This window comes from Odontesthes bonariensis, chromosome 3 (assembly GCF_027942865.1).
Source record: "Odontesthes bonariensis isolate fOdoBon6 chromosome 3, fOdoBon6.hap1, whole genome shotgun sequence".
Taxonomy (NCBI): Eukaryota; Metazoa; Chordata; class Actinopteri; order Atheriniformes; family Atherinopsidae; genus Odontesthes; species Odontesthes bonariensis.
Window position 1 is genome coordinate 13,142,387 of NC_134508.1, and position 19,994 is coordinate 13,162,380.

Here is a 19,994-nt window from a genome sequence, read left to right on the forward strand (position 1 = left end):
ACAGACTTAGTTTTTGTACGCTGCCCTTTAATAGCTTTCACTCTAAAGGTTGTGAAATAAAGAATGTCACAGCTATTTGTAAAGTCTGATTGGCTTTATTCAAGTTTATGAATTAGTTTGTTGTCTTCTGAGTTCTTTTTCCTGAAAATTCATTAATAGTAAAGAGCTTACGAAAACCTTTATTTTGCTGTCTTTTTCTAATGTATGGGTTCTAACTGTTGAGAAGTGTCTTGCTTTTTTTTCCTTTCGATTTTTTTTTGGTCCTGGCTTGACCTCTTCCAGTGCCTGCATTGCAGATTTTTCTGCTGTAGCTCACTCATTGTCTTGGTAGCTAACTCATCTTTCTCTCCTCAGGCTCATCTGTGATGCAGGTGACAGCCACGGACTCGGACGACTCCACCACAGCTAACGGCATGGTGCGCTACCGCATCCTCTCGCAGACACCCCACAGCCCCATCCCCAACATGTTCACCATCAACAGCGAAACTGGAGACATAGTTACAGTAGCAGCTGGCCTGGACAGAGAGGTCAGTGTTCTGTTTCTCCCCATTTCATCACTCCACAGCCCATTTGTTCTCACCTAATCACGAGATAAAGCTTTTGATAAGGTTGCGAATAGATAGTCTACAATTCATACTTGTAACTTATCATATTTTGATATAAACATGTTATTAAACTTCCCTTCTTACACTCCTGTTATACTGTACACTGTTTGTGTGTTTCTGAATTCACAAGTGTACCAAATGACCCAATAAAAAGCCTCACCTGCAAAATCAAAAACTCCCCGTCCAGAAATATCACTCTAATCCCTGAATCTAATTGCTGAAAAACGAAGTGCAAAATTCAGTCATTTCCTTGCATTCGTATGTGTAAATAAAAAGGACTAGGGAATATTTAATCTTTTCGCTCAGTGCGGAGCACAGAGCCGAGATAATGGCCACGTAAATCCAGCGCATCTCTGCTGGCGAGGTCGAACGAGGGTTCCTTTCATTGCCCTCTTTTGTCTCATCCACATCTTCTGTTGTCGTTTGCCAACCCACACACCACCAACACCACAGCCCTGCTCCATCTTCCATCTTATCTTGCTAATGAGGGAGGTCACACAGGGTCAACTTTTGTTTATACCAGGCTGTGTTAGTGGTAACTGTGGGCAGCAGTATTCATCTTGCAGCGTGTCTCTCCCACATATGTACATAGACATATTCCTTTCTGTTTGTGGTGCACGATAACGAAGAGCACACCTGGCAAAATCAGGAGCCATTCAAATTCATGTGCCGTCATGATGAGGATATTCTCATCCTCGTAACGTAGTTGGCTGATTTTACAGCAGACATAAATGCACCACTCGGTGTGTCTCATAATGTTTATATTCTGAAAAGTCCCATTGGACCCTTTTGACTCTGAACCTTGCCAGGCAACACTTTGGAAATTTAAACAGATCTACAAACTGCAAAGTGAGTGTATTTAGGGAATGATTACTCCAAAGATCTCTCGAACAAAACCAGATTTTAACCGAAGAGACAATACAGTACATCAACGCTCCTTCCTTATTCAAATTTTATATGGAGCTGGCATGCCATAATAGCATGGCACATTTGTGAGACAATATAAATGAGTCGAGTGAATGCGGGCCAAGACTGTGTCCCTGTTTCCAGCTTGGCTCAGGCAGCCGCAGTAGCAGCTGATGTGAGTGAGGAGAAGCTCATTAATCTGGACACATCAAGCCAGGCACAGTCCCACCTGCCTGTGATCCTCCCACTAAAACTGGGACACACCTGGGAGTTCACCCACCTGCTGTCAAGGTCATCTACACAAACAAGCACAGACACGTGGCCACATGCACGCGCGCACACACACACATGTATGTTCTAACATAGAAGGACAGGATCTCAGGTGTCACCACGCACTGGTTCAGCCAAAGTAGTGCATGTTATGCAAAGACACGGCGTCCATACTGACTGTGGTGGCAGTGAATACTCTAAAAGACTTGTGTAGCACATGTATGTATGGTCTGTCTCCTCTGCCATATCATTCCCATCCCATCCCATCCCAGACTTTAGCTAATCCTCCTGCCATGCGGGGGTCTAATTAGAATATTCATGGCCTAATTAAGGGGTGAAGCAGGTTCTCTTGTGTTGAGAAGAGCAGGGGGTACATGGAGGTCAGCCTAATATCATTTACCTCTGACACTACTGAATGCCAATTATTTTCCATCACTCGCCACCCATAACCTGCTTACCTCTAACCTCACATGCTTTCACGTGCTCCAGCCCATAGGCTAACAAGCTAAGCAACCTACGTGTGGTCGTTGAATTTTAAGCATATCATGAATATCCCTCAGCAGCGCACGGGGGGGCTGCATTAAAGTTAGAGTCTGCATAGCTGCGGGTATTAAATTTTGACGGTTTTCTAGACCTACATGCTGTATACAAAATAGGATTTGTATGTCAGTCTGCTATTGCAGAGACACGTTTCAAATGAAGTACAGCTCTGATGTAGCAGGTAGCAGAGTGCCACAGCTGGTCTGGACACTCTCCCTTCGCACCCCTTCTCCACGCCAGCAGTTTCATTGGCAGGCAGAGCTGTTGTCTTTCATTACCCCAGGCTGTCTCAGTCTCCCATGAGCCCCAGGTTGGAACTGTCTGGTGTGGCATGGTGTGGCGTTGCCCAGCACCAAGCTGTCCCCCCAGGCTGATTCCAGCTCTGCGCTGGACACTCTCGTCGTCGATTAGGACATCGCATGAACCGCCTCAAGGACATGAGTGCCCACAGCCTGGCTTTATTAGGATGTGCCGAGCTCGACCAGGGATACAGGCTGAGAACCTGCATCCTAAATGGGCCTGGAGCTTTATTGTCTCAGAGGTGCTGAGTTATGTCAATTTGCCTTATTTCACCAGAACTCCAAAGGGTAGACAGCAAAACCATGTGAGGATTGTAAGCTGGTTGCTGAATGAGGAGTATCGATGCATGTAGGTGGATGTTGACTGCTTGCAGCCAACATTTAATAAAGTGAATATTCACTCAATATCCTCAAGGAACTGGACTCATTTTTATTATTTATGCTTTTGTAGTAGCTAGTTCTTGTGTTAATGCTTTATCCGTACCACCATCATTTTGTTGGGCTGAATGTTATCACTTTACAATATGTATTATGTGATATGTCCAGAATAGGTTAAAGTGACGAATTGAGTAACTGAGATGAACAATTATCTTATCTTATCTTAAGGAACAAGCTTGGATTTCAGCCTCTTTTCAGTCTCTTACAACTAATCGATAGAGTCTTTTTTGGAAAATAAATCACCTGTTGGCAAGCAAAGAGGCCAAAAATAAAAACATACAAAACATGAGAAAAAGGTAACATTGCGTCTATCGCTCATGGGGCTTCTTTATACAGCTAATTAAAATACAAAAATGAGGCACTATTAAAGTAACTGCTTGGTTGGATAGTATTAAAGAGCAGATCCACAGCTTTTACAGTCAACTGTATATGATACCCTTTGTCAAAACTTGCAGAAAAGGTGTCCAAGAGGCATGAAAGTGCAGATTGGAGAGTTGGAAAACCTGAGAGGAGGTCGATAGAGCCTTGTATGTAACATAGTTAATATGAGCATCTTTTAAAGTGACAAAGTAATATCAATGACCTTAAGAGCATAAGGATTTTGGAGGGGACGTTTTACTGGCCTATGCATAATAATACAATCTTAAATTAATAACACAATGTCCACTGCATGAAACATATAACAATATATGATTAATTTGAGGTCCAAATACTCCGTCTCTCATTCTCATTGGATTGTAAACATTTATAACTTCCTTAGAGGGTAGGATCACATTAAAAGACTTTCCTGGCAAAACCTTCCTTTTCATTGTAAAGGGCAGATTACAGTTCTGCGTCTATCGTCTTGACGTGTTGCTTTGCTCTGGTCGCGAACCACTTTTCATGTTATGGTTCTGCAACCTCGACCTAGAATTTCTAGTGACGCATAGCAGTTTCCCGCCAAAACGCTAGTGGGAGCCCATTCGAGAACTCGCTAGTCGCGAGAACTTCGGTGGGGGGAGTGTATACAGACAACCGGAAAGGCACACCGAGGACCAATCACAGCCGCTTTTGTCTGCGCACTTCCGTTGGTGGTCTGCGTGCGTCTGTCGCGTAGTCAGGATTTTTTTGAGGTGCACGAGAACGCACGCAGAGCCTCTGCGTGGGGGAGTGGTCAAGATTTTGACGCTCGCAGAGGCTATGCGTCCGAGCGTCAGAGGCTTTGCGTCTGAAGCATAAATTAGGCTCAAGGTGTGGCTTTCTTTGTCAGCCTGGCCGTTGAGATACCACTCAAGTCTGAGCATAAATGGTGCATTTAGTGAACATAAGTGAGGAAGAGTCATTAAAGCCTAAATAGCATACAGCCAAATAACAATAATAAGGGAAACCATAAGCCACCGTGGCTGGATAGTAAATATAGTAACTGATCAACATTAAAAACAGAGTTAATTCCAGGCACCAGGTAACAATTCCCTCTAAAATCAACATCTGTCCTTTTTTTTTTTTTTTTTTTTTTAATTTTCTGTTTATTGGAATTTTTCACATTTTTACATACATGAACATTACACACTAAACATCGCTTTACACAGAACTTTCACTTGGGAGCCGTTATTCTAATAAATTTTTGACTTATCTGGTATAAGTAGGTTATTCTCTATATGTTGCCACTATCTTTCGTCTTAAATATTGTCCATTTTGTCCATTTTTTGTCCATTTGTGCCTGTTGGAGTCTCAGTCGATGCGTCAGTTTCTCCATAATGTAAATTTCTTCTATTATGTCAATCCATTGGTTTTGACAAGGGGGGTCAGTCTTTCTCCAGTTCCTCGTAATAGCTTTCTTGCAAGCTACTAACATTATCTTAATCAGAAACATCTGTCCTTTTTGATGTCTGCTTTCTCAATAATGTTTTGGGACGAATTGCAAAACTAGAGAGAAGACTTTTATTCAGTTTAACTTGCAGGTGACCAGCATTTCCTTTATTTGTTTGATGGAGCTTAATTTTTACAGTTCCTTGTTTTTTGTGATGGATTCAACAAAGACCTCTTTCAGGGCTTTTGTTCTTTTGTGAGTAGTTACAGAGAGGAGACATGACCTGCTGTATTGGCACTGCAGCTTTACTCTTCATATGTGTTAATTGCCTCTTCCAGTTAGCAACATCATTTTCATTTTCTTAATTCACATGTTTGCTTTATCATGCCCTGTGTATTGTTTCCTTTTTTAGGGCTCAGGTGAACAGTCAAATAAATAATTTCCCAGGTTTTTTTCGTGTTTTATTGTAGCAGCTTTATTGATTTGTGACTTCATTTATACAGTATGTGACTCGTGAGTTGTTTGCGTAAATGTGGAGGCATATCTAATCAAGTGGATTCAGAATTCATATCTCAGATTAAGCTTTGTATCTGAGTCAATAGCTTTTCAAACAGATTAAGACTTTTTTTAAAGAATAGTGTGCTGTTCTTAGTTAGTCTCAACCGACATTTATTCTCTTCAAACCAGGGTTGTTTCTGTCCTTAATTCAACCTGACACACATCTCTGTGAGGGATAAAGATGGAGGGAAGTGACAGGAATGGAGAGCAAACACATTTCTTTGCATGGACTTAAGGTCGTTGCTGTGAAAAAATAAAAAAAATAAAAATAGACAGAAAAACTTAATTATCTTCATCTGATTCCACTTATAACGACAGATATCCCAGTATTTCAATGCCAATATGGACTTAAGTTAACTGAAAGAAATTAAACTGTATATAGCTCCACTAAAATGCACTAAAATAGAATAAAAATGAATGAAGTGATCCCAGCTGAGCTTAAGTGATTCTGCAGCAGGGGTCGCTGACTCTGAGGGTCAGCAAGGTAGAGAGAGAGCAAGAAGGGAGCTGCTCTCTACATTTCTAGCTTAGCACTGGGACATTTGAGACAGATTGCAAGTGACAAGCTAATGACTGTGGCCAGTGGGAGCCCAGCAAGCCAGAACACAATCCACAAACGACACACGTAAAGAGCAAGTCTTTCACTCATGTGCTCTCCCTGTCTTTACCCACTCTGAGTGGTCCGTTACGGCGCACCAAATATAAATGCACACTCAGCTCAGACACAATTAATTCACCTCTGTACCCGTCGAACCACTCTTCGAGCTCACACTGCTATTTTTCTCTATTTTTCTTCTTAACTAACAAAGTCCCACAGGAGCTCAAGTCTATTTGCTTGCCACGAACAACCAGCTATTTCCACCAGTTTGCTTGCCTAGATATGTTGAGTAGCTAACATTAGTCACCTAAAGCCTTTTGCCAGTTTTTTTTCCTTTGGTCTGCTGGGTGGTAAGCTACCTCATTTGGGCTCTATGAAAAAGGAATTGGGTTTATTGGTTGCCGAAGCCCTTTGTGCTGGTGTTTCTCTGGCCTCTGATGGCTCCCAGTTTCTGCAGATTAAGTCTGCGACACTCGAGGCCAGTGGGGGGGTCTGGACAGTTGCTGTTGGGCTTGAGAAGAGAAGCTGTATTTCCTGCCAGTGCTGGACTCTAATCTGACAGAGACATTTTTCTGTTGAGCACTTCTATAGTACTCATTAGAGAGCTCTTTACTCGCTTGTTTGGGTGGCCCCTTTTGGACAGGAGAGTGTGCTTGGTGTGTGTGTGTGTGTGTGTGTGTGCATGCGTGCTCCCAAGCATGTGTATATCCGGCGCTTTTAAGTGTCTGAGTTCCACCTATTCCCACTCACTGGAGCATTGGAGGATTCATATGTGTGCAATAGAAGGGCCATAAACTCTCAACTACTCTCAGATGAGTGATATAACCCTGCAGGATAGCACACATCGCCTACTGTGTGAGAGCTCCACCTGCTGGCTCAGCTCCAGTCATTTCCCCCCACCTGATCAAACGATGATGCGTCCATCAAAGCCCAGGCCTATTAGCTTCTTAGAGCCATCTGGTGCTATTTCTAGATTGATGTATGTGACCGAGTCTAAATGAGTCTGCAGAGAGTCACATCAAAAGGAGGCTCTATTTACTAAAGCACTGTAAGCGGGGAGATGGTATTGATATTTCATTATGACTCTAATAAAGGGCAGCCAGTATTGAGTTTTCATTAATAGGGTTGGTTTGGTGCAGATTAACACGTCTGTGCACATCATAATGACTTGGAGCGATGCAGAACGACTCCAGCTGGGTATTTAACTGGCCTCGGCGCATGGACCGATCTACGGATCAACTGCATCCTCGCAGTCTAAAGAAGAATGGGAGAGAGAAAATGAGATTTAGAGATACTGGCAGAGAGTCAGCCCGGGAAAAACATGCGGAGAACACTGAGGAGCCAAGATGTGATAGAAAAGATATCAAGAGATCAAAAGAAGCACACAATGTGCATTAACAAAGAACACAATGAAACAGAGGGAGAAAAAAGAACCACAAATTACAATAGAGTTAAAACAGCAAAGACACTACCAACTAACCAGGAAGTATTATCTATGTATAGCTTCAAGACCTCTGGTTGGATTTGTCTTGCCCCATATAAATATGGCAAAGGTAGCATAGCAACAAACAAAACGAACATTTGACCATTGCGGAAATACGCTGTGGATGTTCAGTTAGCAGCAGGTTGTGCGCAGTGACCAGTGACCTGTCCTTGACGTCCATCCATTTTCTCCCACTCCCTTTTGCTGCTCTGACACAATGGAGGCCTGAGCCAAATGGATTTATAGGAAATGAAAGAAGCCACAAAGCAGAGAGGCTTACATGGAAGGGTGGAAATGCACACACTGAAAGAGAGACCTCATCCGAGTGGTGAAACTGGGGACAGAGTGAACTTTCAGCACCATAGACAGCGTCACTGGGACGTGGAAGCTCTGCCTCTTTGTTTTGGTGCTTTTTCATTCTGTTGTGGTTGAACAAGGTTTAATGTTTGTCTTGTTTTCTGGCCATGGCACTGTTCTGGTGCAGTCTGTGCCTCTGGGACAAGTTCCCCTGATTGTAAACTGGACTAAATAAGGCCTGTTCGCCTCCTTGAATTGTCTGTAGCGCTACGATGCATCTTAAAGTGGCAGTGCCTTCATTAAAATGAGTGATGATCCAAGTCTGTTCCGACAGCAGCAAGCTAGGACTTTCAGGCAATAATGGATGTACCTTTTACCAGTGCAATGTTCCTCTCTGCTACTTGGTGTGTGCCTGTGCACCGCATTGTCCAATGTCTTTTATTGAGCGGGTAAGGTGTTCTAATGGACTCCATTTATATAGTTGTTCCATTGGATGGTTAATTGTGACTAAAGCAAATATGTGTGTGCAATGCAAAGCTGGGAGTTAAGGCAACTGTATGTCTTAAGTTCACTCATTTATCTATAATTCCTGATGTCAGTGTCACATGTAAAGATATTTACTTGTTGATTTGAGTCCTGAGTTGTGAAAAACCAATCACTGAACATGCTTTCTCTGTTTCTGCTTGTGCTTACAGAAAGTGTCTCAGTACACCATTATTGTCCAGGCCACTGATATGGAAGGCAACTTGAACTTTGGACTCTCCAACACGGCCACAGCCCTCATCTCTATTACCGACATCAACGACAATCCCCCAGAACTTACAGTCAGGACGGTGAGTCCTACGTACACTCCTGGTGATGATGACAGTTTATTCATTCTTTTCAAAGGGACTTACAGTACTATTGATATGTAGTGCAGATGAGTGGATAGTCTTTGTTTTTTCTTCATTGTAACAGTTTATTACTCATTCTATTTCTCTCGTGCACATTGTTTATGTAAAAAAATATGAGCTGAAAATGAAAATGAACCGTATATATATTTGAAGGGGTAAGATAAAATACAAGATTCAATAAACACTCACAACACCACAATAAATTGTCTTATCCTTAAAATGAACTCAGTAATTAGGAAAAAAAACAAAAAAAAATGATAAGAGTGCACACGTATGGAGAAATGGGCAGAGGATATAACTGACAAAGAAACACTGTGTGAAGCACAGCATACGAAGGGACATGAAAAGGTGCTGATGAAGATCAGTTTTCTTCTCCCTCTCTTTGCTACACTTTCTTGCTCAGACGGGGTTTGTCTGCAGGCATTTGGCTCCAGTCCCTGATACATCCACACTGCTCTGACAGCACACTGCCTTACAGCTGGTCCATTTTTCTAAAGCAGCGTGTGGATGTGCTGAGGTGGAGAGTTTCTTGGTTCTAAGAGTGACAATTACTACATGAAAGGTTTCTGATGAGGAAGCAGCATTCGGAGGCGGATTCTTGTTCGGTGTGTGCGTGCGTGCTCTGTCTCCTCTGTACATCTCCCTCTGTCAATATTTCACTTCCTCCTTCTCTTAATTCTCATAAAGCAGAATTAAATGCTGACCACCATCTTACAGACCCACTGTAAATGCCTGTGTGAGCTGGATTTGTGAGAGTTCAAAGATAGACAGATGTTGTTTGCAGAAAAGCGAGCTGTGTGTTAGTATCTCGCACTGTGATCCCCATCTAGCAGGGCCGTCGTCTGCCTGCGTGCCAGTACAGTACCAGCCGCGTGCTCTGATAAGAGCCGCCCAGCTGTCAGAGGGAGCGCTCAACGAACAAGCCTGCTGGTCCCCTCAGAACTAGTTTCCATCCCTGTCTGTGATACTGGTTCCTTCATTGACCCACACTAAGGAGCAGTTCTGGGCTGGAGTCCCCCCCACGGGCTAGACACTTAAATGCCATCCTTCAATAACCACCCATAAACACATCTTAAAGATACTATTTGGAACAGTACTGAAATTATTCGAGGAGCAGGGGAAGCCTAAAAGAATTGAGAGTTATGCAGTTGTTTTCACTGTGCTGGAAGAGTGGTATAGCCATACATGTGACTTGCTTCCCCTCTCAGATGCTGATCTTAGCCTCCACACACATAGAGAAACACACACTTTACCCTTGAAAAAAATCACCGTGGAAAAGTTGTCGGAGCACATTGGTAAAGTACTGGCTCACCGCATCTTGCTGTGCGACTTCAATATGTTAATGAGCAAAAATGAATAAAAGTGTTTTCTTGTTGTGTGCTCTTTCCACGGCTTCCTCAATCTTTACTACTTGTTTCGCTTCCCACACAAGCAAGGAGACTTGGAGCAGTTTGGTAATTATTTGTGTATGACAGACGCAAAAATAATTTATTGCTCTCTGTGGGGGGGGGGGCATATTGAAAACAAAAGCATGTTAATTAAGTGAAATTGCTTGTGGGGGTGTAAACCAAGCTGATATATTGCATCTAATCTAAGAGAAAAAGATAAATGTTTTATTCATCTCTCCACTTGGGCCTGAAAGTGATGCGCTTCCGTCATGTTTGTCATTGCCTGATAAAGCAAGACAATGTTACCGCCACTTTCTGTCTAATCAAACTAAATCAAATGTATGACACCTTCCTAAAGTGTGGCATGCTTTGACTAAGTAATGTTGAGGAGCAGCAGAGCTGTTGCTCAAACGGATGTAGTGCCACAAGTGTTCCTCTCCCCTCGCTTTTGGCTTTCAACTGTCTTCCATAAAGAGAAGAGACAGGCTTGATATTCTTTATGAAGTAAAGTTGCCAGTAGCTATGTCTTTATCAAAGATATAATAGCCATCATCAGTGGAGAGATGCCAGTCTGATATCGGTAGGAGTAAGTTATTGTGTACCATTGTCCTTAGTTTTCTATGAAAGAAAGGAAAGGCGCTTTATCCTTGCTAAGCTCTTCTAAAATTGAATATTTTAATGTACTTAGTCAGTTTTGGTAAGGTATCTGTAGTAAATTTCCTCTGCTGAGATAAAATACGACTCACACATGTTGCGATACACAGTACGTTTCTTCATTGATGAAACGTATTGAAAAACTTATGTATGATGTGATTGTTCTTACAAATGAATGTCCCCTAACCCATCAACATCGTAAAAGTGCTTGTATTGTGCCAAACTGAGTAAGAAGAACATACTACTAATCCTTAGGAATGATGTGTTGACTGTTGCAGCCATAAGAACTGTGACATTGTGACCATGGCACATTTTGTCAGAGGTTCTTTTGGTAAGGAGACAATTGCTCAGAACTCTAAAAACAAGCGCATTTTGTTTCATTGCGAAGTGATTAGCATTGTTGCCACGTATCACAAAGATTTGAGGTTTGATCCTTCCGGTCTGCCAGAGCCTTTCTGTGTTTGGGTGTTCTCCCAGGGCCTGTCTGAGTTTATTTAGGTGGGACACTTTTTACCCCAAAGGTGAGCAAGTTAGGTCAACCGTTGATTCTAAATTAGTTTGAGCACACAGGCTTTCTGTTCGTCCTGTGACATTGTGACGTGTTCAGTGAGTAATCCAGTTCTCTCCAGTAAGATTGGGGGTTAGGCTTGTCTCCAGCCCAGATTAGAAGAAAGCAGGTATAGAGAATGGATTGATGACATCATGCATGATATAGATGACATATCATATCATGTTATCAGATGATATTTATTTATGTACAAACAACTCTGCTTTTGAGGGTTTTGATTTGATCCTTTATAAAACTTTTCACCTTATGAGGCTAAGCAAGCTCACACTGTTGACCTGAAGGAATAGTTCAGGTTAAAATTGGATAAGCAGATCAAGTTTGTATACACTATCCTAAATCGGTGGCATTGACAAAACCTTTAGTGACCACAAATCACAGTATCATAACTTATTTCCTTATAACTACAAAATCCTTCAGAAAATCTGTTTCCCCAGTGTCTTATCAGTGGGTCCATATTGCATTTTAGTGAGAGGCCATTTTGGAGGGTTTCCCCTATACAGTCAGCACCATTGAGTACGACACCGTGAATGCAAATTCAATTTGGCCGTCTGTCAGTGCGGCCAAACAAACTTGGAAGGTCTGTGGCTGCGTTTTGCTTAAGCTTATAGTGAAAAAGAAATGGATGAGCCCGGACACAGAGGGCTGCGAGTACATACTTAATGGGTTGTGTGCTTATCAGGCCAGCAGGGAGACAGGAGAAGAGGAGGCAAGGGTGGAAGGGAGGGAGTAGGGGAGAGAAAGAGAGGAATCGGATGTTATGGACGCTAAAGTGACCAGCAGCTGGCAGACATACACCATAAACAGGCTAATGCCTCACAAGTGGAAACACGGATTATCGTGAGGCAGGGAGAGTTTTTACCCTGTGTGTGTGTGTGTGTGTGTGTGTGTGTGTGTGTGAGAGAGAGAGAGAGACTTTCCTCCGAGTGCCCATCCTTCAGTAGCCAGATAAATCCCTATAGAGAAAGACATGTATCCTATTGTGCTGTAAATTCCTCTTCAGGCTCTGCAGCTGTCACCAAGTTTCCTCCTGAGTTAGTTCATCGGGGAGTTGTTTCAGATTGCAAAATAATGAAGATCATTAGCCAAAGATTATTCCTACTGCTGCCTTAATTACAATACTTATCTAATTGCTTATTAAGACCTGGATTTGGTTAATGCACACAATCTAAATTAAATGGGTAAACACTTAATTGAAAAATCCATTTGTTCACATAAAGACTTTCATACGAGCAGATACTGTGTGGAATGAGGAACTGCATTAACATAATGGAAGATATGATTTTCTATTATCCACATTTGAGCAAATAATGTCTCTTGTCTATTTTTTCTTTCCCTCCCATCTTTCTAATTTGTTTTGCTACCACTTTGAGTTCATGCTTCAGAGCAGTGAGCATTATCGGCATGACCCTAAACGCATTTTGTTTTCATAACAGCAATTATGCAAAAACCGAAAAGATAGAAGATAGCTCAAGCAAATGTGTAAAATCTCAATAAATCAAGTTATTATAAAGCATTAGCTGACTTCTGTTATGTCATGTCTCAGATTCACTCTCTACTTCCTCCCCTCTGCCCCCCCCCCCCCCTTCAGTTTTCTGGGGAGGTCCCGGAGAACAAGGTGAACGTGGTGGTGACCAACCTTACAGTGGTGGACAGAGATCAGCCTCACAGCCCCAACTGGAATGCGGTCTATCGCATTGTGAGCGGAGACCCCTCTGGACATTTCACCATCCGCACCAACCCCATCACAAATGAGGGCATGCTTACAGTGGTCAAGGTAGACATGAAGTTGGTTTCCCTGTCCACGGTCCTGATATGAGGACTTATTTTAATGTGTGATGCTTTCAGAATCCGAGCCTACAGCTGTCATTACTGTGTTCTCTGTATCCCTCTCTCTGCCTCTCCCGGGTTCTTCTCCAGCCAGTGGATTTTGAAATGAATCGAGCCTTCATGCTGACCGTGGTGGTGTCCAACCAAGCCCACCTGGCCAGTGGTATCCAGTCCTCGCTTCAGTCCACAGCGGGTGTCACTATCTCTGTCCAGGATGTGAACGAGCCGCCCGTCTTCCCAGTTAATCCCAAAATGATTCGTTTTGAGGAGGGGGTGCCGGCCGGGACCACTCTTACAGTGTTTGCTGCCCAGGACCCTGACCACTTCATTCACCAGATTGTCAGGTGTGGCCTTTATCTTGAGTTCTTAGCTTGAAATGCTAAAGTCTTGTAAAATGAATGTATGAATGAACATTCTAAACTAGTGATTGTTTTTTGGCAACTGTTAAGCAGTAAAAAAGAAACTGCAAAGACTAAATATTTTCGTAGCATTATCATCAGTTGAGTAGGTGTCTCTGAATTGTCAGCATGACCAATGTTTCATCAGTGCCGGGGGCGTTCTCCACAATTTATTCCTCTTCTGTGACATTCTCAACCTATCCCCCGCCCACATCACTCTTACCTCTCCCCCGTTGCCAGGCGACTGGTGTGAAGAGGTCATCTGTAATGAGTTGTACGCTGTCTGTCTGCCCTCCCTGTATCCCTATCTTCCTCCACATTGATCCCTACCTTCCTAACTGGTCTGACACGCAGCGGGCACGGTGCCATCCAGGCATCGACCCTGTGTGACAGACACTCACACATGCCTACTGAGGTTCAGCAGCACCGTTCCACTCCATCGCCAGCACCATTTTCCTTAATGTCAGTAAGACGGCTCCTTCTTCTGAGAAACCAAGTGGAAATGTTACTGAATTGATAGCGAAAGGGGTGATGGGAGATGGGCTCATATATAAACTGCTCAGAGGTATGAGCTATCCCCACTTCTTGGGTTTCTTTTTCTAAAAAGTTATGCAAACCAAGTGGGCAGTGCTCCTCTGCCTTTTGAGAGAAGTAACAGCTCTTTTACTGAACTCCCTTTCCTCTCCTCCCTTCCCTTCCTCCCACTTGCTCCTGCTGACCCTGTCGCTTTCTTCCCTGTCAGTCTGTGTGTCTTTTATTGATGCGAGCTCAGAGCTGCTGTCTTCTCTAATGCAGCTTGCCAGTAGACGCTCCGCTCACATCAACCTAGTCTCCACTCCTGTACTGTATTCCCTTTTGGCAACCTCTCTTGAACCCTTGTGCGCTATATACACAAAAGACACAGAAATGCACAAACATATACCACTAGATGCACACTAGCATGCACGCGAGTACCGCAAAGCATGACTGAAAGCGTGAGCGGTGGTTGGGAGAGGAGCCAGCTCGGGCTTTTTCATGTCTCAGAATTTCTTGCCTTTTTTCCTCTCTCTAGAGGAAAGAGAGAACAAGACGATGTGAGCCCAAGCTCTTTTTGCAGCTTGATGTGATTTAAATGGCAGCCAGGCTGAATATACTTTTGTTTGTATTTGTGTGTTCTTTGTTCGTGTTTGATAGTAAGCCATGCAGAGTGAGGGTATTTTTTTTTTTGTGATGTGAGGTCATGCTGGTGGCTACTTCTCACTTATAATGGTTTTAGTTTAAAGCATTTCTATAAATATGGAGAGTCAGCAGAGAGAGAATAGATTTTTTAAAAATGACCACAATTTTTAGCAGCTGAGGTAAAGATCTTAAAATTTCCTCACTCAAACTCAGTGATATGTGACTCTGAATCCTCCTCGCCACACTATTTAGGATTCAGATGTATTCGAGTTTCAAAGTATTTCCCACATAAATCTCAGACATACAGGAAAACATACAGAAAATTGTTTTAAATGAGACCTCATGTGTCAAATAGAATCCGGTAAAAACATAAGAATGTGTTAATAACACCACCTGTTGAAAAAAATTGGGTTTCCAGGATCCAAAACAGAACATTAGGGGTGAATTTTATGCTTTGATGAAAAAAAAAATCCATCCCCAGAGATGCAGTGAGACATTGTGCTCCACTGGCTGCAAATGAATACAGCAGGGGGTGACATCCTGTTGGCACAGGAAGGAGATGAGAGCGCCAGGCACGCACCACTCAAACACCAGAATCTCACCTGCCGGGCAACAGCAGACCTTCACTAACGCAGTGTGACAAGCTCTTTCACTACAAATTATATTTGTTGTCATCTCTTTAGTTGAACTGTAAAAATATAGGCTGGTGTTGGGTGTGTTCCTGTAGCTGTTTTATCATGCTCTTGGTATTAGACCAGCAGTTTGTCTGTAGCTGGAGGTGATCTTAGTTTTCTGAATGCCTGCGAGCCTCTGGCTAACTATTGTCAGCCTCCGATGCACTCCTTTAATTAAGGCCCATTTCACCCTTGTCACGTTCTACTGACTGTGTTTACAGAGAAACACATCTCTGATCTCTCTCACCCTCTTTTATTTTTTTTCTTCCTGTGTCTCTGAACCAATATCTTGTCATGACGTTAACACAGCGACCCTCTGGTGAGGGTTCTCGTTCACATCTCATTAGAGCTGCTGCGCTCCCTCTACTTAGTGAGCTGTTGAGAGTTCTCATCTGTGTTAATGAGATTTACAGACTTTATAAAGCTTTGAAAGTTTTTCCAATATTGAGAAAAATGAGAGTTGCCAAAGCAAGCGTGTGGGTCCAAAGAACGGCAAAGTTTTTAAAAGCGCTCCTCGACTATTGTTCATGTGGACAAAGGTTTTTTTCATGCTAATGAGCCGCTGCTGTCGTAAGCTCGGAAAACATATGTTCCACTCTCCATGTCACCGTAATATTTCAGAGGTGCTGGGCTGCTGTCGCTTATTATGGTAATGAGCATTCAACCTGATAATGGGCAATTTGGATCAACAAATAAAAGACTCGGAGCTGCTGGTTTTAAATAAGAGCAGTCTGCGAGAGTCATCAAGTGAAATATGTGCATGTTTGCATTAGAATTAGATTAACTGATTGTTCTTCTCGCTGTCTCTTTGTCTCTGTGTGTGCAGGTACTCCAAGTTATCAGACCCAGCTAACTGGCTGAAGATAAACAGGACCAATGGTCAGATCACCACCATGGCCATGCTGGACAGAGAGTCTATGTACGTCAAAAACAACATGTACGAAGCAACATTCCTGGCATACGACAATGGTAAGTCTGGTAAGTCTGGATGATTGTGTATGTTGTGATGAGCTCTCATAAACACTAGGCCACACACAGAATCATAGTGTGAATTATTTTTTTAGCCATTTACTTATCGCGTTTGACAAATTTGCAACACTCAGTGGATTTGGTAAAAATATCCTTGTTCTCCCCAGTAAAGTTCCTCCCATTGTCTGTGGTGATCTGGTGTGCTTTAGTGCCACCAGATCTAAACCATAACCATGGCACTAAACCATATACCAGGCTGGTATATGTGGTTTTTCAGGCAATATTACAGTAGATGGATGTCAACTGCATTTACTCCTCATTGAGATGAATCATTACAACTTCAGTGAATCTCCAGTCAAACTGCAACTTTCAGCTCAAAGCAGCACTCTGCCCATGTACGGCTGTGCAAAGCTGCTTGGATGCTGTAGACTCTTCTTTGTTTGTTGTCTTTGATTAAGACAGCAAAGAGGTTTGTTTACCACTTTTCATTATCACTTGTTTTTCAGAAACAAAGTGCTGCAGCACAGGCAGAAGATTAATGTAGCAGTATTGGTGGTGTGTCAAAGCGTGATCAAATAACACATTTTCTCTAACATATTTGGCACCATTAAGGCATGGCCAAAATTCAGTTTTTAGGATTGGTATTAAAGAAGGATCTCTACAATATTAGATTGATTCTGTTTCTTAGAGGGGTGACTGCAGATACTCAGCAGTAGTTCATACAGACCAGAGGCCGAGCCTCAAACCACTTTAAGTTCAGCCTCAGGGGGCTTTAAAATCCCTTTGTTCTTAGACCCTCAATTTGGGTCGGAAATAAATCTACAAAAAAACATGGGGTAGACTAGGAGAAGCCTCAGGACAAGAAATGTTCTAAACAGCTCTGTTTTATTGGGTTGTGAAAACTATGGATAAATTGATCACATACTGTATATAATTGTCTTAAGCTGTTTCATTCACCTCACATAAACCCATAAGCCTCTGTAGTGAAGGAACACACAGAGAATTCTATGAGAGGAAGATGTAAATGGAATGGAAATATGGACTTCTGACTCATCCTTGATTTAAGTTATCATTACCCACTTTGATACAAAGTACCCAAGACACCAAAAGTAGTTGGAAAATTAACTCAAAAACTGATGTCTGTACAGTTGTGGGCTATTCCTTCAATATTGTGTCATCAGCTAAACCAGTCTGCGGTTGAGTTCAAGCGTGGCTGTGGACCCACAATGCACATTCAAAGGAGTTTTCGAAGAAACAGGTCAACCCTGTAAAAAGAAAAGACTGATCCATCAAAGAGCCGGCAGGAACACAGGCCGTGGTCGAATCAACAGTATAGTAGATTCTCAGAAATGAACAACGCACTGCTGAGTTCAGCATTATAAAGAATCTTTCAAAAGATTCAACAAGATGTCCGACCATCAACCATCAAATCCCAGAGAAGGCTTTGAAAGGCCCATGAAGGATGCAGCATCATCTGTAAAACAAATGGAGGCAGTACGATGGCGTGGACACGCCTCGCCTCCAATGGCACTGGGTCGTTAGTTTTTGTTGATGATGTAGCAGACAACAGAAACCAGAAGACCCCAAGCAGATTCCACCAAATGCAATAAAACAGGTTACCAAGGAGTTTTTGAAGCTGAAGATACCTCGTGTTCTGCAATGTTCAAGTCAGTAGCATGAACTCAACCTGATAAAAACACCGCTCTTTTTGCAGATGGCTAAACTAAAAGCAGGAAGAGCAAAAAAATAAATAACATCTAAAGACAGCAGCAGAAAAGGGCTCGTCAAAGCATCAAAAAGAAGTAACACCCCTTCTTTGCTGACGTATGGGCTCCATCTTTCAGGATGGAGAGAAAAAGAGAGAGCATTATGTCTAAGAGCCGCAATTCCTAAACCCTTCATGTAATTTTGATGTGAATACATTCAATTTACAGCTGAGCGTCTGCATTGTTTGTATAACTGCAACATGAATATGCTTTGGTTGATAAAATGACACACACTCGACCCCTTTTAACCCCCCTGCTGGACCCCCTGCATTTTGGTTAAATTGTGAATTACCAAAAAAGCAGCCAAAAAGGTCTTGAATATCAACCTTAGCTGCTACATTATTCACACAGATAAATAGAGACACCTGCTCTGTGTGGAAGTAGGAGGGACCCAGGTGTTTTTACTCCAGTGAGAAATGAGAGATTGGTCGCTCCGAAAGCACACCAACTTAAGCTCAAAGTGTTGACTGCCTATTGATTGTGGAGACCAGTGTCAACAAGGGGATATATTCTAGTTTGATTGAAATTCTCTTCAGATATTCTACTCAAGCGAAGCGTAAGCAGAGGCAACAAAGCACCCAGCCAATCATAACCGACAAGACGGTCGATGGGCCTTGGGGCCCGGAGCAACAGACCTTTACATAGTTGATGCACCAAGTTACTGTATACCAGTGGAAAAAAAAAAAAGAAGTTGAAATCCAACACTGATGGGCTGCTGGGGTAAACTCTGTCTGTGCTGCGCCGCATCGGTAATTTAGATCAGCTTGCTGACAGTCCGTGTGCTGGGAGCTGTCAACTGAGTATCAAGGCCACAATAAATCACTGTTTGTTCAACGGAGCAAACAGTGTACACGTTCTTCATCTATTGTTTAGGGTTGAACTGTTATCATCAGAGGTAGCAGCACTGAATTTTACTCCTTAACTTAATGTCTTGCATTTTAAGGGGACAGCAAAGTGTCATCTGCAAAGCATAAAATAACTACACTCGTCTGCAGTATGGCTTGTATATCACGTAACTGGCAAATGTCACTGGTTATCACTGGTGTTTGTGATATAAAGGACTTTGTGACAAGTTAGTGTGATCTTCCATCAGCTTATAGTGGAGTCACGTAGTGATGAAAAGCATGGCTGAGTCATTATTATCTAATGAAGTCCTTGATTGACAAATGTAACCAGTTTGTTACATTTACCTACAGTTTGATTGTTTCTGATGCGAGGGTTAACAAATTATTTGAAAAAAGCAGCATAGAATTAACCGTGTATATCTGTTTGTGCAAGGAGTCCTTCTACATGGGAGCTCAGCCATATTGCCACCATAAAGTCAAAGAGGGAGGAGGTGCAGGAATCAGCGGTTGTGGATGCTGTTTTGCGGGAGTATACATTTGAGAAAATGCAAGAACAGACAACACTGCCATAGAAGCAAAAACATGAAGATGTGAAGCACTCTTTGGGATTAGTTAACATTGGTTTGGTTTTACCCAGATGAAAATCCCTGATGAAAGCTTGTTTGCTTATTTTCTCCATTACAATTAATTTAGCCAAACAATATAGATACAGTTTGTTGCTAGATCATGGGTGAAGGGCTTTTTAGTTTCTGTCTCCAACTTGATGTCAGTAATCGTTATGAAACAGCTCTCAAACCTTCTAAAGGGTGATCTTTTATATCCATCCATCATCTTCCGCTTGTCCGGGGATCGGGTCGCGGGGGCAGCAGCTTGAGCAGAGAAACCCAGGCGTCCCTGTCCCCGGCCACTTCCTCCAGCTCTTCTGGGGGGACCCCGAGGCGTTCCCAGGCCAGCCGAGAAACATAAGCCCCTTTCACACTGAGGAATAACCCGCGTTTAATTCACGAATTTAGCGTGTCCGCTGTTGCGTTCACACTGACGACCCGGGCTGCCGTGTCAACTCGACTCGCC

The 19,994-nt window shown here is 42.7% G+C and overlaps 1 protein-coding gene across 2 annotated transcripts in view; it reads left to right on the forward strand.

The window, feature by feature from the left end:
* cdh4 (cadherin 4, type 1, R-cadherin (retinal)) overlaps window positions 1-19,994 on the forward strand; it is a 216,047-nt gene that overhangs the window by 184,536 nt on the left and 11,517 nt on the right. The window contains exons 8-12 of one of the 2 annotated variants that reach the window (XM_075460365.1): window positions 355-527; window positions 8,479-8,616; window positions 12,875-13,060; window positions 13,204-13,457; window positions 16,170-16,321. In XM_075460365.1, the coding sequence (XP_075316480.1) occupies window positions 355-527; window positions 8,479-8,616; window positions 12,875-13,060; window positions 13,204-13,457; window positions 16,170-16,321 (903 nt within the window). The remainder of the gene's footprint in view (window positions 1-354; window positions 528-8,478; window positions 8,617-12,874; window positions 13,061-13,203; window positions 13,458-16,169; window positions 16,322-19,994) is intronic. The other variant, XM_075460366.1, reaches the window with a different exon arrangement.